This window comes from Eleutherodactylus coqui, chromosome 10 (assembly GCF_035609145.1).
Source record: "Eleutherodactylus coqui strain aEleCoq1 chromosome 10, aEleCoq1.hap1, whole genome shotgun sequence".
Lineage (NCBI taxonomy): Eukaryota > Metazoa > Chordata > Amphibia > Anura > Eleutherodactylidae > Eleutherodactylus > Eleutherodactylus coqui.
Genome location: NC_089846.1, coordinates 15,620,789 through 15,646,072, shown reverse-complemented (window position 1 = coordinate 15,646,072; position 25,284 = coordinate 15,620,789). Strand labels below are relative to the sequence as shown.

General features: G+C 47.8%; 1 protein-coding gene across 6 annotated transcripts in view; it reads left to right on the top strand.

The window, feature by feature from the left end:
* Positions 1–25,284, top strand: part of KCNT1 (potassium sodium-activated channel subfamily T member 1) — a 295,306-nt gene that overhangs the window by 221,858 nt on the left and 48,164 nt on the right. For all 6 annotated transcript variants that reach the window (XM_066580376.1, XM_066580375.1, XM_066580374.1 and 3 more), the window contains 7 exons: positions 1,310–1,474; positions 2,900–3,036; positions 7,153–7,216; positions 8,118–8,226; positions 9,860–9,968; positions 13,797–13,946; positions 14,285–14,514. In XM_066580376.1, coding sequence (XP_066436473.1) covers positions 1,310–1,474; positions 2,900–3,036; positions 7,153–7,216; positions 8,118–8,226; positions 9,860–9,968; positions 13,797–13,946; positions 14,285–14,514 — 964 coding nt within the window. The remainder of the gene's footprint in view (positions 1–1,309; positions 1,475–2,899; positions 3,037–7,152; positions 7,217–8,117; positions 8,227–9,859; positions 9,969–13,796; positions 13,947–14,284; positions 14,515–25,284) is intronic.

The window sequence follows — 25,284 nt, the reverse complement described above, 5'->3', positions numbered from 1 at the left end:
CTGATGTATGATTAGCAGTAAATAGATGAAAATCACCCCAAAAATACTGGAAATCATTCATTTTTAAGCCAGTATTTGGAGTATTTTCTTCAGTCCACGACAAGTGGTGGATTATCAAACGTTCTGGATTAATGAAATGTCATAGAAAATGTTCTAATAAGTAAGGGTCAAAATGAAATGTTAGTACAAGATCTGCTACTAGAACAAGTGTCAGACTATCCAGTATTCTGGAGTATCAAATTCTGGATTAAAGGGACCTCATTGTATATAGTATTCACATATACTACAATTCTGCATAGCAGATGTACACATTCACACCAGTCCTGGATCCCAGTGGAACTCCTAATCACATCCTCTGATCATTCACACTAGAGCCAAATTAGGTTAGAAGGCATCCTGTGAACAATGTTGTTTTTGGCACCTTCCCATATATAGTAGGTATGCAGGGAGCAGTAAGATGGCAACATACCCACACCAGCTCATTGAATAAATACAGTGCCAGAGTCAAGCTCAGTGCACAAATACCGTACCAGAACCAAACTCATAACATAAATACAACACCAGAACTAAGCTGTTGTGTTGCAGGGCCACCGATGGGCTGACAGTGGCGCCTTGGAACATCAGAAGGGAGACGGAGCCAGGAGGAGGAGGATTAGTGTAGCTCCATGAGATGCTGACACATGGAGAAAAAAGATCATCTGACCGGGCAGAACTAAGAGAGGCAACCATCCCCAACCTACATCCTCCCTCCTAGTGCCCCCCCAAGGTGGCAGTTGGTGCTGTGTGTGACATGAAGTTGAGATCAGTGGACTAACTCTATGGGGCACACGGGGTGTAGCCTGACCCTGGTGCCTGATGTTATCCAAAGGTCCCTCTACCACATATGAGACTAAATGGAATATTTTAGTGGTTGGGGGGAGGGGGGGGGCAGGTGCACCAAGTTACATGCAGGATAAAGCTGTATGCAGTGTTGCCAATGCTGCTGTGCCAACCACAGGGCCGCTGTGCCACATGCATAAAACAGTCATAAAAAATGAGTAATAAATGATGAGAAATAAAACAAATCTACGGACATAATCTAATCCTAAAAAAACAAACATTATAATAAAATTTCTAAAAACGATTGCAAATGGAAACGGTCCTAATATTCTGCGGAGAACAGAAAAACAATTAAAAATTATACGACTGAAATAAAAACTGCAAGAATGACAACATAAAAGGTAATAAAGCTGATTGTGATGGAGGTGATTATTAACGGCTGACAAGGTATTTCCGTCAGTTCATGAAGTTTTCGTTTTGTCTTCTGCAGTTTGAGGAGCTGGTGTACCTGTGGATGGAGCGCCAGAAGTCTGGGGGAAACTACAGCCGGCATAGAGCCCAAACAGAGAAGCACGTTGTCTTATGCGTCAGCTCCCTCAAGATCGACCTCCTCATGGACTTCCTCAACGAGTTCTATGCACATCCGCGGCTCCAGGTACCGGGGTTGTCCTTCGGCCGACCTGCAGTATGACATTCTGCAACCAGTTTTACTTTGTTGCATATTACTCTTGAATGTGGGTTTATTAGAAGAACACGCCCGACATCAGACCGGGGTTCCTTGTGTCCAAGAGGAGATGATTCGGAGGACCCACCCTCCATCGTAGTCTTTATCATTACACACAACATACAGGGGTTTATGAAAAGAATGGAAACACATAGCTGTATGATGAGATTTGTTATTAACATGTAGGGCGAATGTGGCGGTTAATACAGAAGGAATTCGGCTTGGAATGGACTTATACGAGCACTGAACGGCGTGTAATGGAGTATTAGCCCACTCCATGCCCTGGTAGAGATGTCGGTGGGGGATAACGGCCCCTCGCTCTTGTTCTCAAGGATGTTAAGATCTGATAACTCTGCTGTCAGGGAAGACGCCGAACCTCCTCTTCACACTCCTGAAACCACGCCTGAAGATAGCGAGCTTCATGGATATGGGCACTACCATCACAGAAAACCACATCTCCATCAGGGAACAACGTCCGCACCATTGGGTGGACCCAATCAGCCAAAATCTCAGTATAGACCTTGGTAGTCCATCTCCAATTTAAGGTGACAATAGATCCTGCAGAAAAGAATAAGATGGTGACCCAAACCAAGATGGATCAACTATCATGCTTGACTGTGAGAAGCAGCTAGGCAGGATGATGGGCTTTCTTTGACGTTTGTCAGGCATAAACGGTAGTAAATAACGTAAAAGAGGATTTGTTGAACCAAAGCACTTGTTTCTGGTCATCAGCAGACCAGGATTTGTGCTTGTGGCACCATTGTAGTCATCTTTTGTATTCATTTATGTAACCAGTGGTTTACGAATTGCTGCTCCCCCGTGAAAATTCAGTTTGTGGAGTTCTCTCCTCACCGTAATGGAGGAGACGGGATGTTGGAGACGATGAAGGAGCTCGTATGTCACTCTGACTGCAGTTATCTTCTTATTTAAGGTCACAATCTGCTTTAACACTCAACGCCGTCTGTATTAATTACCCCATGTATTATTAATCCTAGGTGTTGCCATTATTTTGATAAACCGCTGTATCATTAAAATGGTCATATAGGTAAAATAGACCCTACTGACAAGTAACTTCCAAATTGGGGATGTTTTCAGCTAGACCCTCAGGCTTCTCTGGTACTCTGGCGGACCTATATAGCCCTCAACACGGTCCCCCCTTCAGGAGATGTATAGTAGATCTCCTAAACTTCAACTCTTCTAGAATCCTCATGGAGATCCTACTAGGGCCACCAATTCTCCGCTCCTGGTGATATACCTCCCGCTCGGCTTCATTACAAATGACTATTTTCAATAAGTTTTTGTTTGTTTGTTTGTTTTTATACTAATCTCTCTTTTTGTACCCATTGCTTGTTCCAGGATTACTACGTGGTTATCCTTTGCCCCACAGAAATGGATATCCAGGTCCGACGGGTCCTGCAGATACCACTGTGGTCCCAGAGGGTCATCTATCTCCAAGGATCAGCCCTCAAAGACCAAGATCTGATGAGAGCAAAGTGAGTATGGGCTTGAAATAAAATGGTTGGATGTAATTTGATCACTAACCTCTAGTAGAAGACATTTATAGGATGAGGTGGAGGGACTAGTGACACACCGATCCAGTAGGGGGTGCTGCTCATAGAATGACATTTTAATTGAAACTTGAAATTTTCTACAGGCAAAGATAGTCTATCATTGTAAATACTCCTTCGTGCCAATGGTAACAGCCATTGACTGTGAGATAATATGAGGATTGTCAGATACATGTTCTCCCCAATGAAGCAGATTTCCATATTCTAGGACAGTGTCAGACTCCGGTCCCTTGGGTCCTCTTAGACAATACCACATGTAACTGCATTGCACATACCGGATATTGCGAATGTCTCCATATGGGATTCTCGTCTATTGGACGTTATGGGCCTGAGCCCAGTAGAGGGTCCTCTGGATATCTGGTGGGCCAGTGCAACCCTGGTTAGAACAGTTGTTCTAGCACCAAAGATGTAATTATATGAAGGTCGCACTAAAGGTAATGCCTCCTATCTTATTCTGTTGGCACACAACATTAGAAGCGAATGTTGGTGGTATGGCAATAGAGTTTAAACCTTCCTGCCAACATCTATTAAAATTTGTTGCCCTGCGACACATGGCCACAGAGGGGCAGTCTGACAAAATGCCACCTAACATGACATGTAAACCAAAGGTGTCTAATTGGGCATGAAAAAAACCTTCCTCCATTGACATTCATCAACATTTACTTAGTGTTTAAAGAGACCAAACAGTGGATGTTGGCACAGTGAGGAGTTTCAACAGTGCCGACAGCTACGTGAAAACCAAGCCACGTTCCGCACATCCGTGAAGGTGTCACACCAGGAGATGAAGAGCATCTCGATCAGCTCATCCACCCAAACCATTGTTTCCAACACATGGAAGCCGATATTCAGCTAGTTGCACAGTTCCCCGGTCATAATCCATTGATTTGCGGGAATAAGCTGCTCGAGACATAGCTGTGCACGGCCGGCCGAAATGTGGCTGGTCTGTGAGTCGCGGTCGCCACTGTGATACGCAAATGTATTAAAAGTCGCAATCCTCTTAATACATTAATCACATCTGGTGGCTCCTCTACACGCTACATTGAAACCTACGCAGCTACAAGCTGGCATACAAAATAATATTTACGCCTCATTGGCTGTTGGCCTGCGGCTCCTCCAGTCTCTTCTTCCCCTGTTCTTGCACCTTCTGTATTTGTGTCATGGAGGTGTACGGGGACTCGTCACACATTACACACATTACTGAGCTCCGTTCCGGATCATTACAGAAGTGAGATTCCAGTTAACAGATGCTTTTCTCGCTCCCCCGAGTTTATGATGGCGACACGAAGACGCAGTCATCTCTGCAGCTTTCTCCGTCTCTGTTGTGGTTGGTTATTGCTGGAAACTTCTTAAGAAGTGTTAGATCTTCTCATAGTTCTTCTATCAGTATCTCCGCTCCACTTTCATCTTTGTGGCTTATATTCTGGCACGTTGATGGCATCAGTGGATTGGTAGTGGTTAGAGATGAGCGAGCATACTTGCTAAGGACAATTACTCGATCGAGTATTGTCCTTAGCGAGTACCTCCCCGCTCGGCAGAGAAGGTTCGGCTGCCGGCGCGGGTGACAGGTGAGTTGCGGCCATGAGCAGGGGGGAGCGGTGGGGAGAGAGAGATCTCCCCTCCGTTCCTCCCCGCCCGCCGGCGGCAGCCGAACCTTTTCTTCCGAGCGGGCAATGCTCGATCGAGTAATTGCCCTTAGCGAGTATGCTCGCTCATCTCTAGTAGTGGTCCATGTTACTCCGCCAAGCCTTCAGCTTTTACCATGTACAACACAATGTAGATGTCCATAAGTCTGAGATGAGTTGATGGAAGTCTTATTGACTTAAGTGTTCCCCTAGTTGTAGGCATCACTGGGGCTCCCAAGTCATGAACCCCATAGAGTGATATATCAGAGGACGTACAGGTGAAGCTACAGTCTACAAGATAAGGAAGTGGATCATTGGCGGGAAGACCCCAATCTACCCAGCTTCTCCATTTAGCTGGTACAAGCAATGATGATCATGGAGAAAAGTCTTTCTTGCCACTATACCCATGACGTAATGTTGCCTATATAGATTAGGTATTTTCAGGAAAGATGATTTCGAAAAGGTTCTCCAACAATCAAGTGAGTATAGTGACAACCCGAATGTCTCGAACGTCTCCCCTGGAAAGGTTGGATTTCCCCTATTGAAGCATCATCCCTATTCAGTTAAGCTAAACCGGTGTGCTTACGGGAGAGGCGGGGAAGGCAATGTAACTGCTGACCGGATCGCCATCGTCCATTTTGATAACAACAGTCTTCTGTATCCTCAATGTGCAATCAAACCAGCAATAGTCCGCTCACCGGTTGGTAGTTAGACCTTCTGTGCGCAGACTACAAGCCCCCAGCAGAATAGGAGTCAGGTAACTTGCAGAAGTCCAAGGAGCTCCAGCACTGATGTTCTTCAATATAAAAGCAGATCTTTATTAAAGACCATTTAAAATCACATACATGGATACAAGCTCACCCCAATAGATAGGCCAATGTGTGTCTGACTATCTGCCCTTAACCCCTTAATGCCACAGGACATATGTTGCTTACTGGCTGGGTGGTACTTAACGCAACAGGATGCAAACATATGTTCTGTGGATGGCACAGGCTCAAAAGTGAGTCCATGGCATCATGTAGCGGGAGCCAGCTGCAGGCAACAGCGGGGATTGGGGAGAACATTGATGCCCGCTGTTAACCCCTTGCATGCCGCGGCCCTCCATTGTGTAATCATGGCAGCTGGACACCAGACAATGGCATCTGGGCCTGCCATGGCCTGTGATCATCATTGTGAGCGGTAATGTATTGCAGTACAGAAGCTCTGTAGTGCATTATCATAACAATTATAGTTTATCTGCTTCAAATCCCCCACAAGGACATAAAAAGTGTAAAAAAACTGAGCTAAAATGCTTATTTTGTTCATTTCGCCTCCCAAAAAACACAATAAAAGTGATCAAAAAGCCGCGTGTCCAATATGGTGCCAAAAAACGACAGCTCATCACGCAGAAAACAAGCCTCACAGAGCTTCGTCGATGGAAAAATAAAAAAATCATAGGACTTTGAATGTAGCGATGCGAAGAAATAATAGTAGTTTTTTTTTTGTTTTGGTTTTTTTTAAAAAAGGGATTTTATTATGCAAAAGGGGAAAAACCTAAAAAAATTGGTATCATCATATTTGCACCAAATGGCAGAATTGGTGTGTTTTTCCTTCCTGCCCTCCAAATAAAATTAATAAAAGTTTTAGAATACATTATATGGAGACACTAAATATGGTACCAATTTAAAAAAACTAAGTTCACCGCGTAGAAACAAGCCCTCATACGGCCATGCTGACGGAAAAATAAAAGTTATGGCTTTTGAAAAGTGGAGATGAAAATCTGCCAAAAATCGTTGTGTCCTTTATGGCCAAAATAGACCAGGACCATAGGACACTAAGGGGTTAATCACGGCTATGATTAACCCTTTCCAATCCAATTTGTATCCTAGTTTCCCTAGGGGGCTTACTCTTTTTCTGCCATTATAAAATGGCGCTATCTGCTGGCTAAAGCCAGTACTGCATGAGGTGACATATTGGATAGGCTCCGACAGCAGAGAGGTTGGCAATATACAGTAAGAGAACCCCGACAGACGTCTTACAACATCGGAGCTGTACAGCCTTAAATCATAATTTCTTCAGACGTCAGACAGTGGATTGGAAAGGGTTAAGGACAGATAGTCAGTAACTCGTTGGCCCATCTATCATGTGAGCTGGTATCCATCTACGTGGTTTTAAGCATAGTTGAATAAAGATTTGCTTTTACGTTGAAGATCTTCAGCGCTGGAGCTCCTTGGATGGAACAGTCTGATGTCTGGTAGGTTCTTGCCTTCATGATACAAATCCTGAACTACCTGGTTTGGTGAGATCCGCTGAGGGCATCAAGTTCCGGGGAGCATCGCCATTAGTTTATCTCTGCTTCTCATTACAACTGGTAAGAACTGCCGGCAAAGATCCATAATGTATAACTGATTACTTGTCCCCTTGTTACTCCTTCTTACAGGATGGACGACGCCGAAGCTTGTTTTATCCTCAGTAGCCGGAATGAGGTGGATCGCACTGCCGCTGTAAGAACTAACTTTCACATCATTCTCCATTATCTTCCTACTTAAAGGGGTTGTCATAGCTGGACAGCACTATCCTTATAACCTACCAGCTGGGAGAAGGTTGGTTTTTAGAAGGGGTTGTCCATTTACGATAACCCATTAGGCCAAAAATTTTGTCCCCTCTGCAACCAACATTCTTGTATAGTTTGCTACTGAATTGCAAAAAAAACCCTATAAAATATCCGCAGTGAAGGGAATGAGTACCCTCCTAAAAGGTAATAATGTCCCCGAGGGTCCGCCTAAAAAGTAATAATGACCCTGTCACCTTAAAATGTAATAGTGCCCACTTAAAACCTTATAATGCCCTGAGTGTCTTCTTAAAAGATAATAATTCCCACAAGCGTTCCCTTAAAAGGTTATAGTGCCCCTGAATGCCCCTGAAAAGGTAACAATGCTCCCAAGTGACCCTTTATAAGGCAATAATACCCAAGAGTGTCCCCCTAAAGGTCATAATGCCCCAAATTGCCTCTTAAAAAGTAATTTGTGCAACAGAAAAATAACGTAAGCTCCCCTCACCCCAATGACCGCAGAGTCCTCTTCTGGCCCGGCACAGGCAGTATCATCTAGTGATGTCATCCCACCGCCTGGGTTTTCATGTTGACATCTTGCCTGAAGACGGGCAATGGCAGCGCAGGAAGCCTATGGGTTCCTACTCTGCATTGCAGAGAAAATTGAGAGTGAGGTTCGCACCGGGTGGGCCACACCATGCTAGTGTGCCCATCCTTGATTTTTACCCCTTGTCCCCCACCACCACTAGCTTTGCTGCTGCCTTGAATTCAGCAGTAACAGGACCCGACATGAAAACTCCTCTCGGACAACTATTCTTCCACTGCATGAAACCATTTCCTCTTCATGTCTCTAGGACCATCAGACCATCCTGAGAGCCTGGGCCGTGAAGGACTTTGCCCCCAACTGCCCGCTGTACGTCCAGATCCTGAAGCCTGAAAATAAGTTCCATGTCAAATTTGCAGGTAATTTGCCCATCGGCTTTTTCTCTTCCATCTGCCCACTCTCGTTGTAGTCCGTAACCATACAGATATAATAGTCTGCATAGGAGCTGCATACACAAAACGGTAGGAGATCTTGAAATTTTGCAAAGTTGAGTCATTATTTTTATTTTAGAAGTGTTGAATTATTTAAAAATTGGTGCCAAACACTTAGGGTGGCTTCACACGAGCATACGCACGCACAAAAACACGCTTCTATTTGCAACAATGCATTCCCGATGGTGTGTGCACATGTCCGTGCTTTACAGGTGCGTGCCTGCAAAGATAGGACATGCGTGCACCATAGGGAATGCACGCATTGTTCTCAATGGAGCCCCGAATGAATGACGGGCGAGAGCTTCCTGTGATTGGCTGAGCACCTCAGCCAATCACATTCAGCTCTTTCAGCAGGCAGGGATTTTAAATCCCCACCTGCTGATAGATCAGCACCACAGTGCAGGGGGCAGCTGAAGCAAGGTGAGTATCTATTTTTTGTTGTTTTTTTAAACCACTTTTGCTTGATTTTCAGGGTAGGGCTTACATTTAAAGCCCTTTCCTTAAATCAATTGCCAGCAGCAGAGTCTTCTACCGCAGCTGACAAGTGTGACAGCTGCGGTAGAGAATTGAAGAGTTACTCTGCTGCATCTGTCACAGATGTGGCAGATGTACCAGCAGGGAATTCTTTTAACTAGCGGGGGTGAAGGAAACATCTGCTGCATGCGGCAGATGTGTTCTTCTTCCCCACAGGGGACACAGCAGCGGCGGAGGGTAAGTATATTTTTTATAATTTTTTTTTTTTTTACACTAAAATCTTTCTTTTTCAGGGAAGGGCTTATATATAAAGCCCTTCCCTGAAAAACAATGCAGGGGTGCCGGCAGACCATTGTTTACAATGGAGCTGCCGGCAGCAGCCGTGGCTCGATTGAAAACAATGCACGAACCTGCATTCACGCGTGTTTTTGCACGTACATGGGTGCGCACCTATGTACACGCAAAAACACGCTCATGTGAAGCCACCCTTAAAAGGTAGAAATTTCTAGCAGAAAACATCTAAGGGGGTGATGCGCTTATGAAGCCAGGGGTCCTTGAGAAATATGGAAATGGTAATGTTTTTACATGGATTTAGACTCCCCCATCTATAAGCCATAGTGGCTTCTGCTTTCTCCCTGGAGCAGAGGTATAACTAGAAGCTCTTGGCCCCCAATGCAAAATCTTTAATCGGGTCCCTACTTACTGTGTGCCATTCATAATACTGGTGTCGTCTAATGTGATAGAGGGACCTGGTGGCACCCACTATAGCTACTCACCTTGTTCTGGAGGACCCAGCTCATCCACTCATTACTTTGATAGAACCTTGATTTCAGCGGGTACGGTGTAATGCATCATTTCCCCTGTGGAGGCGCTGTAGGGGAATTGAACACTCTTTGACAGGTCCTTTCACAAAAATGATGAATAGTTCATGGTAGTGGGGCTGGGGAACTGGTTAGGGGTCTCAGTGGTATATTAGAAAGGAGGTGAAGAAGGGGGGAATGGAGGGAAAGAGCACCTTATTCTGTAAAGTTATTAAAAAAATTTATTGTAAGAATTTTTCCCTAGTTTATTTATTTTTTTATTTCAGATCATGTGGTTTGTGAAGAAGAGTTCAAGTATGCCATGTTGGCATTAAACTGTGTGTGCCCTGCCACCTCCACTCTTATCACACTTCTAGTTCATACCTCAAGGGGGCAGTAAGTTTATAACTATATATGTCTGTGTGTGTATATACAAATATATATAATATAGCATCTTCTAGTATACGGGGCAGACGGGGTCTGATGGGGGTCAAAGCCACCATCCTAAATGAAACTCAGAGCATTCAGGAGTACATCAATAAGATGGAAGACGGAGTGTGGCAGGATAAGCCCCTGCATGCGGTGGATCATCGGCAGGTAGAGGTTAAGGGGGAAAGTGGCTGATAATGGGAAATCCTACCAGCGGACAGACTCAAAGACAGCACTGAGGCAGCGATCATAGCACACTAATTACCAGATCCATAGAAGTTGGGATCTACGACGCTAGACAAGATACAGAGAGGCCTCAGCGACCGTCCAAGACATAGTGGCAGGAAGGAACAGCAGGCAGTAAACGGCACAAGCAAGTAGGCCAACCAACCAGACATTGTGGTAGTGGACAAGGGCCAGAAGACAGCGGTGGTGATAGATGTAGCGGTGCCAAGTGACTGCAACATCAGAAAGGAGTATAAGAAGCTGGAGAAGCAGCAGACCTGAAAGAAGACCTGGAGAAGATAAGGAAAGTGAAGGCCAAGGGGGTCCCAGTGGCGGTCGGAGCACTTGGGGCTGCGACTTCTAAGCTGGGGCAACGGCGCACTATCGCACTAGAAGGGTGAAAAACTAGGAGCAGCCAAGATTCTGCTTACTCCCAGGCCTCTGGTAGAGGAGCCGAGGTTGGGGAAGACGCATACCACCCATAGGGGTGAGAAAAATCATAATAGTGTGTTTTGACATCCGCACAGGAACAACATGCAGAAGCTGATCAAACTGGATCTCCGGTCAGAATGATGGAGTGTTGCCATCAGGTCTCATTATTGCCATATTGTATTTGTAGGCGCTGTAACAATTTTATTCCATATGTAATACGACTTTTATGTATTAATGTTAAATCCCTGAGTGTTTATGGAATGAGATAAATGAGTGCAAGGGCGACATCTGAAGGCCAGGAGTGGGTAGTGCACTGAATGGTAAGAAGCCAGAACTATCTGCAGTGTAGGCAAAGGATCTTTATGAAATGTGTCATTTTTCGTATAGGTACAACTTGTACAAGACGTGTGACATATTCATCAGAGGGGCAGAGATATATGTGACCCCCCTCCTGCCTTCTCTCCAGTCTTGGGATAAAGTAGCTCCAATGATGATCTCCTGCTAGTCAAATATATACATATTACAAGAATGGTGGCCCAGTAATACATGGGTGGGCCAAGTCCAGCAGAGCGGAAATCGCTCGTAGGGAACCTGTAGACCGAGAAACTACCGTTTAGACAGTCTCAGAAATGTCGCTGAAGTTTACGAACGAGAATTGGGAGCTTTTACACAGAGCGCTTATTATTCATTAGTTCGCCAAGATATCATTCATAGAGGAATCTCCATGCAAATTTTCTCACAAAGCGTTCAAATGCAAACAACTATGTCTTTACATCAGAAGACTTTTGATCAACCAGTGACTATTTGTTAGGTGAGCTGAAAGAAAACAATTAGTGAGCGAATTCACACCCGCCCCCCGTTGGTGGCCGTATTTACACGGAATGGCGGTCGTTCACAATCATTCTCCCAAATGTGATTATTCTGATGACAGTCGTCCCATGTAAAGCCCCCCTTACTTCGTGGTTTTTCGCTGTGGGGTAAATCTGAGTGCAGGACCGCTGCTACCCCTCATATAAGCCGGCCCTCTCTCTCCGCAGATGTGCCGTAACCGAGTCACCAGTGACAGATGTTTGCATTGTATACCTATAATAAGTCTCCTTCTAAGTCCTAATGTAAATGATTAATACTGCATTCACGGGCTTTAAATATTACATATCCAGAAATGTATCCGCAGATGCCCCTTCCTAGAGCCCACTGCAACTGACCTAGAAAGCGAAGTCTGTGGATACAGTGCCGAGCGCTGCCGATCCCATGAATCTTTCATCTCCGTGCTCTGCGCACATGATGGGATTAGAAGGTCGGACCACTCCTCCTGCTTGGCTTTTCTTGGAAGGTCTGAGACCTTGGGGAGGAAATGGGTAAAGCGACCCTCCAGGCCTGGAGAAATAAAGATGGCCACACCAGCTTCTCTGACTACCTGAAGAACACTGCACATTAGTATGCATCATCTGTCTACCGGCCCTTTTACACGGGACGATTATCATTCAGAATCGTTTGGATTCCCACAGGAATTATAACGATGGTCGTCCGTGTAGACACATGCAGAAAACTGAACGATGTGCCAATTGATGTAAACAGCAGCTGTTCACTTTTAAATGACTGTCTGCTTAGTGTGAATGGAGGCGGACAGGGGAGGACGCTCCCTGGCCCGCTCCACCTGCATTCTGGCAGTCCTGTGAGCGATATCGGCGATTCTCGCTCCCGTGTAACAATACAGGAGCGGACATCACTATCGGCTATTGGGCATCAGTGGCCCAACAGCTGGTCCTGTGTAAAAGGACCATAAGATACTACTCCCTGATTTGGTTAACCAGTGCTGCCCCCATGAGCAGTCCTGGCCAGTCAGAGCAGCTGTAGTGTCTTAGACCAGTGGTTCTCAACTCCAGTCCTCAGGGACCACAGCAGGTCATGTTTTCAGGATTTCCTCAGGATTGCCCAGGCGATGTAATTATTGTTGGTGCCTCAGACATTGCCACAGGTAGTCTTACCATAGGATATCCTGACAACATGACTGGTTGGGGGTCCCTGAGGACTGGAGTTGAGAAACCCAGTCTTAGACTACTAATGTATACTATGCACAGTGTAGTCAGAGAAGCTGGTGCAGCCATCTTTGTTTCTCCAGTCATGAAGGGGCGTGTTAAAGGAGCTTTCCCACTGTAGGCATTTTTTAAAAAAAATCTTGTTCTTATTATAGCGCCAACTTATTCCCCAGCGCTATTCAAGTAATTTTTTAATTACCCCCCGCCAAGCTGGGTACTCATTTTACCGACCTCGGAAGGATGGAAGGCTGAGTCAACCTTGAGCCAGCTACCTGAACCATGTGGGGATTGAAGGCACAGTGATTGGCACACCTATTCTAATAACTTAGGTGCCAGTTTCCTCTTGCTATAATGGAGTAAGACCATCTATATGTGACCCCCTTGCCCTCAGGAATCAGGATTTGGCCATATCTGTTCTACATGGTTGCTTTTTTTTCCATTAACTGCTCCAAACCTGTCCAATGGTTTTGTCTGGTATTGCAACTCTGTTCCATTAAAGGGTTTGTGCCGATATTAACTTTTATCACCTAACCACAGGATAAGTGATAAAGGTCTGATGGGTGGGGGTCTCACCGCAGAGACCCCCACTGATCCTGAGAATAAGGGTTCCATGTCCCCCATGACTGGATGGAGTGCTGGTCACACATGGGCGGCATCACTCTATTCGTTTCATTGAAGATGAATGGAGTGGCACTGCGCATGGTCAACCGCCGCTCCATGCAACCTCCTCCTCACTGAGAGGGGTGCAGTAAGTCCACAGTGAGGAGCAGAGGAGGGAGCAGGACCCCCTTTCTCTGAATCGGTGAAAACCCCCACCAATCATACTTTTGTCACCTCTTCTGTGGATAAGGGGTAAAAGTCAATTTTAAGGGATAATCCCTTTGACATAAATGGGGCTGAGGTGCAATACCACACACAGCCTGTCGGCAGGTGTGGCACTGTTCAATGAAGAAAACAGCCATGTTTAATCTTGGACTTCCTTGTAAAGTTTCCCTAGGATTTCTGTGCAAGTCCCTACTATAAACCTAGAGGATGCCCATTGTCCTCCCCCGTATATTTCTGTGGTGACATCTGTCATTCTTGTTATTTGCACACTTAGGGAAGGGCAGCAGTCACCGGAGCAGTGGCAGAGAATGTACGGCCGATGCTCCGGCAATGAAGTCTATCATATCCGGATGGGAGACAGCAAATTCTTCATGGAGTACGCTGGAAAGAGCTTCACATACGCGGGTTTCCATGCCCACAAGAAGTAAGGACATAACAATAATGACCCCACCAATAGCACAGCATCACCAGAAGGAGGCATAATCTAGTTTAAAGGGGTTTTATGGGATTAGGGAAATTTCATTCTCCAGAAACAGCGCCGCTCCATGGGCTGTGTGTGGTATTACAGCAATCGCTATTCACTTGCACTACCAGTAATCGCATAAATCCCTTTAGTGCTCTGGCCTCTAATTAAAGGATCTTGCCATGCAGAAGCCCAGGGTGGAGTGCGCCTTTAAGGTCAGTAGGCATCAAGGTAGATTATATTTCTCTGTCTTGCACTGAGTCTTTTCTCTTCTTCTTCTTCTTCTTCTTGTGTATTAGGTATGGGGTGTGCTTAATAGGCGTGAGGAGAGAGGACAATAAAAGTATATTACTGAACCCCGGACCCCGGCACATCATGGCCAGCTCAGACACCTGCTTCTACATAAACATTACCAAGGAGGAAAACTCTGCATTTATCTTCAAACAAGAAGAGAAGCAGAAGCGGAAAGGAAGAGGAATATGTGGAGAACCATCCCGGCTGCCAGTGCACAGTATAATCGCCAGCATGGGTACGTGTCTGCAGTGAGGGCACACTGTGTACATACATTACTTATCCTGTACTGCTCCTGAGTTACATCCTGTATTATACTCCAGAGCTGCACTCACTATTCTGCTGGTGGAGTCACTGTGTACATACATTACTTATCCTGTACTGCTCCTGAGTTACATCCTGTATTATACTCCAGAGCTGCACTCACTATTCTGCTGGTGGAGTCACTGTGTACATACATTACTTATCCTGTACTGCTCCTGAGTTATATCCTGTATTATACTGCAGAGCTGCACTCACTATTCTGCTAGTGGAGTCACTGTGTACATACATTATTTATCCTGTACTGATCCTGAGTTCCATCCTGTAGATCTTTTATTATAAAAGTATGAAACATAACAATAAAAGCAAACTGTAACAATAGTAAATAATAATAATACAACCGTATACAGAGATAAGGCCCTTCACCCAGAGTCCATGGTCCACAAACAAAAGAAACCCCATGTCTGGACTCCCCTCCCCTCTGCCGTACACTCGCACACACACTCAACACATAACACAATATACCTAAAAGAAGAGCATCCAGCTATCCAGAAGATAAAACTAAAACTAAAACTACAGGTCCAGCCGTACCGCACTGAAACCCCATCATAAACAAAATTAGGCAATAACGTAAACATAACATATATATATACCAATAATTAACTAAATATGAAAATAAAGACCAAGCCAACGGGCATACAAAAATAACTAAAGAAAAATTTTTTTTTTTTTTTTTTTTTTTTTGGGTCCCCAGTGCAGCTCGGGGGCCATGCCTGCTCCATCAGTCCGTGCCCAGAGTTCTAAAGTTCAGGACGTGCCAAGCCACACCAGGGTTTTTGTTTTTTTTTTTAATATATATAAACTGTACAACACTCTGCCTGCCGCAGCCTGGGGGCCATGCCCACTCCACCAGTCCGTGCCCAGAGTTCAATGTTCGGGACGTGCCAGGCTACGGCTCAAGGCGTGAAACCACTCCCCCCCAACCCCCCACCCAACCTAACTACCACCCAGAACGTGAATATATACATATAAAACATACAATAACCAATATACATGACATACACGATATATATTAACATAACCCGAAAGCCTAAGGTCGGCTCACCTGCAGCCCTACTTCACTCCATTTTGCCCAAATCAAAACAAAAAGCTTTATGGTGCACTCACAGCCCGCCACCGGGATTGGAGGTGATAAGCCGGGCACAGATATCTTAATGTACTATCCCTTGCATTTTCTCCCTATTCTTTCCCTAATTTGCCCTAGACTGTCCTTAGTCTGCCCCTCAGTCTGACCCTTCATGGAAAACTGTCCCTGCCCTATCCCTCCTCTCTCCCTATCCTGTCCCTCCTCTCTCCCTACTCTGCCCCTAGAAAATTAAGAAAAACAAACTGTCCCTAACGAAATACAAGCCCTCTCCATAGGAGAGAAGCCTTAGATGTGCCCAGCTTCTCATACTCCAAAGAACGCACCTTCACCAGGTCACCCAGGATGTTCCTACATACCGTATCCACGGGGAGGACTTTCAGCTCCGTCGAGATTAAACACCGTGCACTCCAGATGTGGAACCTGACCACTAGGCTAACTAGAAATAAAGTGCAGCGGTCCCTGCCACCAAGGCCTCTGAACGCTCCATAAGCCCACTCCGCATAGGAGAGGTGTGCCAGCTGAGGCCAGCCTATGGAGACCCCTACCCGTTGGTATACCTCTGTATTAAAGGGGCACTGAAGCAGGAAATGCTCCATGCTTTCCAGCACGTCGCTGCACTCCTGACGGGGGCAACCCCTGTCAATCAGAGGCCTGCTCTTCAAGTTACCCCTTACATACAGTCTCCCGTGAAAGCAGCGCCAAGCCAAGTCCCAAAACTTCAAGGGGACCCGGGTTGAATTCAGTAAACGTAACCCTCCCTCCAGGTCCCGACTTGGGCAGTCCTTGAGCGCCAGGGGCTTCTGGAAATGGGTCAACAGGACTCTTTCGTCGAGGAGCCTCCTCGTCAGAGTCCTGATCTCCCACATCCCCAGACCCCACCGGCGTATCACCTTCAGAACCAAGGTAGCGTAAGCCGGGAGATGTCCGTGCTGCGTGCGAAGGTCCTTCACTCGCCCTCCTGTCTCCCATTCCTGGAAGAAGGGCCGAAACCATCCCCTGCAGGAGTAGACCCACGGAGGAGCCCTCTCTTGCCAGAGGTTGCCTATGTTGATCTTAAAAAAAGTGTTTACAAGAAACACCACGGGGTTGACCATAGACAACCCCCCTAGTCTCCTCGTGCGGTATGTAACATCTCTCCTGATCAGGTTCAACCTGTTCCCCCACAACATTAGGAAGAACAGGTTGTAGACCCGAGTCCAGAGAGGTTCTGGCAAAATGCATACGCTGCCCAGGTAGATGAATAACGGGAGCAGGTAAGTTTTGATCAGGCTAATTCTTTCCCGAAGGGTCAAAGACCAACCCTTCCACTGATTTACCTTGTGAGTTGCACCATCCAGCCTGTCCACCCAATTTTGCATGGGGTAATCCCCCTGGCCGAATTTGATGCCAAGTACTTTTGCTGAAGTTTGGGGCACCGGAAGGGTGTCCGGGAGATCAAACGTAGGATCCCCCCTTCCTAACCAGAGACTTTCACACTTATCCCAGTTGACCATAGACCCGGAAGCTTCCGAGTAGCGGTCCACCTCCGACACCACAAACTCCGCCTCCTCTCTCGAGGACACGAAGAGCGTGACATCATCGGCGTATGCCACTGCCCTCAGGGTAGCCTCCGGCACCGCCCGGTCCATCCCGACCCCTGCTATAGGTCCACAATCAACCCTCCTAAGGAAGGGATCTATCGCAAACGCATACAACAGGGGACTTAGAGGACAGCCCTGGCGGACGCCGGACCCCACCTCAAAAGGGCGGCCGGGCCAACCGTTCACCAGCGGGAAAGTCTCAGCCCCTGCATACAAAGTTCGCAGCCAATCAACAAACCCCACTGGCAGGCCGTATCTCAGAAGGACGGACCAGAGGTACTCGTGATTAACCCGATCAAACGCTTTGGCCTGATCCAAGGACAGCAGGTACCCCTCCCAGTGACCAGCCCTACCCTGCTCCACTGCCTCCCGGACACCGAGAACAGCGCTAAAGGTGCTACGGCCTGGAACAGAGCAATGCTGCGCCCCCGAGAGGAGCCGGGGTGCAAACTTGACCAGCCGATTAAACAGCACTTTTGCCAGAACCTTCCTGTCCGTATTGAGAAGCGCTATGGGACGCCAGTTCTCAATACGGCTCGAGTCTTTACCTTTTGACAGAATGATCAAGGCCGACCTCCTCATTGACTTTGGCAGAGTGCCCGAGGAAAGACACTCATTTAATACCTCCGTCAAGAGGGGACTCAAGAGGTCCTTGAAGGTCTTATAATACTCAGATGTTAATCCATCCGGACCTGGCGACTTTTTGGGCCGGAGCCCATCAATCGCCAGTCTAACTTCCTCTTCTCTGATCTCTTCTGTCAAAACGCCAAGAGAGGTGTCTACCCCTGGCCCAGGGACAGCTTCAGCCAGGAAAGCCGACATCACTTCCGAATCTAGATCCCTCTTTCCCAAGAGTTGCGAGTAGTAGGATCTGACGACCTCCAGAATCCCTGATCTGGATCGATTCAGGGACCCCGTACTGTCAATCAGTCCAGTGACCACTTTACTATTCACTGACATCCTACAGTTTCTGTAAGGGTCGGGCGAGCGGTACTTCCCGAAATCCCTCTCAAAAACCAAGGATGCGTGTCTGTCATACTGGCACGTCTTGAGTAAAGATTTCACTCTGGAGATCTCCTCGCGGCTACCTCCAGTCGAAACGAGATGTTCGAGTTTCCTCCTCAGGCCATTGTACAGGCGGTACCTGTCCAGGCATCTGAGGTTGGAGAGCTCACGGAAGAACCTCGCCGCCCTCCTCTTGAACATCTCCCACCACTCTGACTTACTGCTACAGAGATCCAGTAATGGTACCTGGCTCTGCAGAAAATCCTCAAAGGACTGTCTTATCTCTGCTTCCTCCAGGAGTGATGAATTCAGTCTCCACAAACCTCTACCCATCCGGGGGGTCTCTGCAACATTCAGAGAAAACAAAATCAGACAGTGGTCGGAGAATTCCACCTCAACAACGGACACTGGTGAAGAGATGGCTTCCTCCTTCAAATAAAACCTGTCTATTCTAGACCTGCTCTGACCTCTATAATAGGTGAACCCCTCGTGGCCTGGGGTGTGCCGGATGTGGACATCCACCAGGCGAGCCTCGCTAGCTACACTATTAAGTGCGACGCCATCAAAAGTCAACCGCCTGTCTCCAGAGCCTCCCCTATCGCGGGCTCTTGTGACTGTATTAAAGTCACCTCCAAAGACAACTTGGCGGCTGGTAAAAAGGTAGGGCTTGATCCTCATAAAGAGACTCTTCCTGTCCTTTTTTGACTGGGGACCATAGATGTTTACAAGTCTCAATTCTTGTCCCTTCATGAGGACATCTAAGATCAGGCACCTTCCCATTTCTAATTCAATTACTCGTCGGCATTCGACCGCTGCGGTAAAAAGGACCGCCACTCCGCTATACGGCTCGGCCGCAAGAGACCAGTAGGAAGGGCCTGACCTCCACTCCCTTTTTGCCTTATGTATGGCTGCCAAATCAGACAGCCTGGTCTCCTGCAAAAATAAAATGTCGGCTTCAACGCGGCCGAGAAAATCAAAGGCCGCAAATCTAGCCGTATCTGACTTAATGCTGGCAACGTTAATTGATGCCAGAGTCAGCGGAGTGGGTGCCGCCATCATGAGTGATTAAATTAGATGGCTTTCTTCCTCACACCCGCTTCTTCGGGGTCGGAGGAAAGCCCCTTGCTTCTTTTTTTGGACACAGATGTGTCCATAGCAGGGGATCCCCCGACCCCATCGTCCTTGTTTCCAGGCTCCAGAGTAGCCCCCTCCCCGGAAGGAACTAGGCCTCCACGAGGAGGAGACTCAGTGCCCCCTGTTGACCCTTTCTTTGCCCCAGGCACCTTGCCCTTCGCTTCCCCCTCAGAGGAGGAAGAGATGTCTTGAAGGGCCCGGTACCTATTGGAGAGTCCAACTGGAGGCGAGCAGGCTTCTCCTTCCAGTACTTGGCCAGGGGTGGGAGAAGATCTTGAATCCCCCCTTCGCTTTCTCCTAGTGGCACCTAGCTTACGCCGTTTCTCTAACCACCTCTTTCCTTCCTCATCCACACTCTCATAGTGGGAGGAATCTGAAGATTTGGTCTTTCCCTCCTCCCTCTGGATCCTCCTGTCCTCTTCATCCACTTCGCTGTCCCTCAAAGCCTCAGCCGCGAGATTTGCTTCAGGAACAGGGGCCACCATTGATCCACCTGCTGTGGGCGCTCCTGTCAGCTCCCTGCTCCGTCTGCGCTTGTCCTGACGCCTCTGCTCAGCAGGCGTCTTTTGCCGGTTCTTCCCTGGCTCCTGAGCTCCTCCACCTCTGCTAGTCCCCTCACCCCCAGAGGCCGCACCGTGGCCCCCATCCGTAGGTGCTGAGACCGCATTGGCAAAGGAGCGTGGACAGCGACTGAATGGGTGACCAAGGTCACCACACAGGTTACACCTAATCTCTGCACAGGAGGCGGCTAGATGACCCACACCCCCACACAGAGCGCACTTCAAGGTCTTACAAGCGGCGCTCAAGTGTGAGGGGTCGCCGCACCTGTGGCAGAGCTTCGGCTGCCCCTGGTAAAAGGCCAAGATACGATCCCTGCCGAGGAAGGCTGCAGAAGGTATGTGTGCCACTGAGTTTCCTGAACGCTTCAGCTTGACCATGAATGTCCAGGCCCCGGACCAGATGCCGTGCTCATCCCGGTTCTTTCTGGGCATGTCTGTCACCTCTCCGTATCGACCGAGCCACGTCATAATATCAAAACAAGAAAGCGACTCGTTACGAGTCAAAACGGTCACCTTCTTGACTTCGTTCTGGCGAGACACCACCTGGACGGCAAAGTCTCGCCAGCCGGGCTCGCTTTTCATCAGCTCGTAATTCCCCCAGAAGAGTTCTAGCCCCTCTGGGCGAACGAAGCTGATGTCAAACTCAGACGTGCCGAAGGGATGGATCAGGGCAAAGATGTCAACCGCCCTGAAGCCCATCTTCAGTAGAAGCTCCACTACTCTCGCCCTCGGGGGGCATGTATCATTGCCCCTCCAACGAAGACGGACCACATTCCTACGACCTGCGTCCTGCCCGGGTGTTGGTAGGGACCATACGGTCTCCCCCCTTTGCTCTCGGAAGGCTCCTAAGCCGTGTCTCTCTGTCCAAAGAGATAGGTTCACCTCTCTTCCTCCAACTGTGATTGAACTCTCCCCCTTCCGTAGAGCCCCCAGGAGGCGCTGTTGCAATACGCCCTCTCTAGAGCCTGGAGACAAGGAGGACCCCTCCCCTCCAGCGGCGACACTGGCATAACTCCTACCAGCTGTGGTCGCCACCGGAGGGGCGACTGGAACCTGTGATGTGCCCTGACCATCCCTAGAACCTGTGCCTATATTTACAGTAGGTGCCCCTGTGCCGGGAACAGTAGCTGCAGCCCGTGCCTCCGAGTGCGTCGGAGCATCAGACACACGGGCCGCACCAGACATATCCACACCTTTCATACCAAGACCTTTCATACCAAGACCCTCTGGACCAGACTTTGGGTTGGAAGCAGCTTTTTTATTTTGGGCCTTGGTAGACCTTGGGGGTGGCACTGCTGCCCCATCTTGCGCAGCTGCAACCACCGTAATGACCCCCCCATGGTCAGCACTCTGCATTCCAGCACTTTTAGTATTTTTATTTTTGCTTTTTTCCTTACTTTTGCCAGCAGCCTCCGCATCACTGGGTGCCTGGGACCTAGACTGGGACCTAGACTGAGGGACCCCTGCAGACCGACCTGTCGCACGGGGGACCCCCGATCCCGACCCCGCAGCACCCTCCGCATCACTGGCCTTACTGGTGCTGGCAGTTCCGCCACTGCCAAATTCTTTTGCCACCTTGCCTTGTCCTGTGCTGGCCGCCCTGCTGGCTGTTTCTGTCACTGCACTAACTGAAACAGGGACAGAGGACCCGGCCAGTTTAACTCCTTTATCCCTGTTCCCATGTTCAAAACCCACTGCAGAGTCAGAAACCGGGGTTCTCAGGGTGGGGGTGCCCTGATCCGACTTTGCAGCCAAACCAGCGCCCCCCGTCACATACACAAATTTCTCCTGCACCAAATTCTTTTTTTTCCCTTTTTTTGTCTTGATCTTGACATCCTCCTCTGGTAAATCATCACCAAACTGAAGGCCGCTCATATTGGGGGGGGATTCCAACAGCCTTATCTGCTGCATTATTAAAGCGCCCCCATCGCTTTTATCTTCCTCTGGATCTGAATCCCCGGAGGTTAGAGGCAGCGCAACCTGCTCCGGCCGGAGGCTGCTGGTGGTTGTAGTGCCACTCTGGGTCTGCTCTCCTGAGCAGACAGGCTGTTCCCTCAGGCTATCCTCAAAGGCATCCTCGTCAGTACAGTCACCACCGCTGTCTCCATCGCTGGAGTGATCAGCCTTCTTGTGACCACTGTATCCTGATGCCATTTTGGAAAATCTATCACCGTTAAGTAACTTTTCCCTAAAGGGACCACTTTGCTCCAGAATCCTGTCCCTCTCTTCCTTGCAGCTCTGTATGCAATCTTTACAGTCCTGTATAGTCTTGCTTATTACATCTTTCTTGCCTTTAGCAGCGGTCTGGTCCTTTAGCGACCTGGCCGACCGCAGCTTCTCCTTCTGCAGGAGGATTTCTCTCCCCGCACGCTCATAGTCCGCCATGCTGGTGGCCAGACGGGAGGCCAGCTCTACCACCGACTCCCCTTTCCTGCGATCACTCCACTGCGGCTTACCTCCTTTGCTGAGCGTTTGGCTGCGAGTTTGACTGCGGGTCATCATTTCGCTTCCGGCGCTGTCAGATGCAGCTGCACCAACCTGCTGGGCCATGTCACTGCGCCTGCGACCCGGACCCTCTCTCTTCGCAGCTTTACTAGCTGCTCCGGCTTTCCTGGTTGTTGCTGCTGAAACCACGTATGCCGCCAGCGCCGCTGATGGTGTTGTCGCTGCCTTCTCAGCATTCCCCCCCTCCGACCGAAGCCGGGGGGGGGAATTGCGTGGCTCCATAGAACAAGAAGCCCAGATGAGTGCACTGATCCTGGGATCCAAAACAGGCTTCCAGCTGGGACTGCAGCCACACCCTGGTTCTCTGAGGAGCTCCAACAAACCACACCTTACTCCAGAGATGCACTCACTATTCTGCTGGTGAAGTCACTGTGTACATACATTACTTATCCTGTACTGCTCCTGAGTTACATCCTGTATTATACTCCAGAGCTGCACTCACTATTCTACTGGTGAAGTCACTGTGTACATACATTACTTATCCTGTACTGCTCCTGAGTTACATCCTGTATTATACTCCAGAGCTGCACTTACTATTCTTCTAGTGGAGTCACTGTGTACATACATTACTTATCCTGTACTGATCCTGAGTTACATCCTGTATTATACTCCAGAGCTGCACTCACTATTCTGCTGGTGGAGTCACTGTGTACATACATTACTTATCCTGTACTGATCCTGAGTTACATCCTGTATTATACTCCAGAGCTACACTCGCTATTCTGCTGGTCTAGTCACTGTGTACATACATTACTTATCCTGTACTGATCCTGAGTTACATCCTGTATTATACTCCAGAGCTGCACTCACTATTCTGCTGGTGGAGTCACTGTGTACATACATTACTTATCCTTTACTGATTCTGAGTTACAACCTGTATTATACTCCAGAGTTGCACTCACTATTCTGCTGGTGGAGTCACTGTGTACATACATTACTTATCCTGTACTGATACTGAGTTACATCCTGTATTATACTCCAGAGCTGCACTCACTATTCTGCTGGTGGAGTCACTATGTACATACATTACTTATCCTGTACTGATCCTGAGTTACATCCTGTATTATACTCCAGAGCTGCACTCACTATTCTGCTGGTGGAGTCACTGTGTACATACATTACTTATCCTGTACTGATCCTGAGTTCCATCCTTTATTATACTCCAGAGCTGCACTCACTATTTCTGCTGGTGGAGTCACTGTGTACATACATTACTTATCTTGTATTATACTCCAGAGTTGCACTCACTATTCTGCTGGTGGAGTCACTGTGTACATACATTACTTATCCTGTACTGATCCTGAGTTACATCCTATATTATACCCCAGAGCTGCACTCACTATTCTGCTGGTGGAGTCACTGGGTACATACATTACTTATCCTGTACTGCTCCTGAGTTACATCCTGTATTATATTCCAGAGCTGCACTCACTATTCTGCTGGTGGAGTCACTGTGTACATACATTACTTATCCTGTACTGATCCTGAGTTACATCCTGTATTATACTCCAGAGCTGCACTCACTATTCTGCTGGTGGAGTCACTGTGTACATACATTACTTATCCTGTACTGATCCTGAGTTACATCCTATATTATACCCCAGAGCTGCACTCACTATTCTGCTGGTGGAGTCACTGGGTACATACATTACTTATCCTGTACTGATCCTGAGTTACATCCTGTATTATACTCCAGAGCTGCACTCACTATTCTGCTGGTGGAGTCACTGTGTACATACATTACTTATCCTGTACTGATCCTGAGTTACATCTTATATTATACCCCAGAGCTGCACTCACTATTCTGCTGGTGGAGTCACTGGGTACATACATTACTTATCCTGTACTGCTCCTGCGTTACATCCTGTATTATATTCCAGAGCTGCACTCACTATTCTGCTGGTGGAGTCACTGTGTACATACATTACTTATCCGGTACTGATCCTGAGTTACATCCTGTATTATATTCCAGAGCTGCACTCACTATTCTGCTGGTGGAGTCACTGTGTACATACATTACTTATGCTGTACTGCTCCTGAGTTACATCTATTATACTCCAGAGCTGCACTCACTATTCTGCTGCTGGAGTCACTGTGTACATACATTACTTATCCTGTACTGACATGTGGAGTTCTTGGAATCCTGTCTTTTGTTAGTTCCTCTGTATATTTGACGTCTGTCTTCCTGAATCTGTCGCCGTCCGCCTCGTTGAGTCGAGTTTCCTACGGAGACAGAACCGCGGTGTGACGAGGCTGACAATGGAAGATGCACCATAATTACTCTGAATAGAATGCAAGTGGAAACCCCGCTCTGTGCCCGGGCTGCGTGGGCAGAGAACGCACATCACATTGTGCTACAAGACTGCAGATAAAAATAGAGCATAGAGGATGCTGGAAGCTGGTGACGGTGGGCACATTCCCAGAGGTCTCAGGGTGACGTGGCAACAGTGGAGGCATTCTGTAGTGTAAACGGGCATAAGCTCGTTCTCAATAATCCTCCATTGTAATGGCGTACATGTGCCCAGCGCAGCTAGGGGGCTTTGCATGGTTTGTCCTGTGCCCTTCCCTATTGGATGGTGAGAGCTTTTGCTGACTTCAGATAAACTGCGGGGGCAAATACTTACTAACCACGCTACCCATGACATCCTCTACCCTGTGTTGTAGCATTGTGTTCCAGCTCTGCGCCCTCGGGCACTGCCCTAATGATCATACCACCCCATGATCTTCTTTACATTGGCTGTGCAGTTGATTGCGAGCGATTGCTTCCTGTTATCATTCTTTCAGCCTGGGAAAGGTTGAACAATGTTCATCAGTGG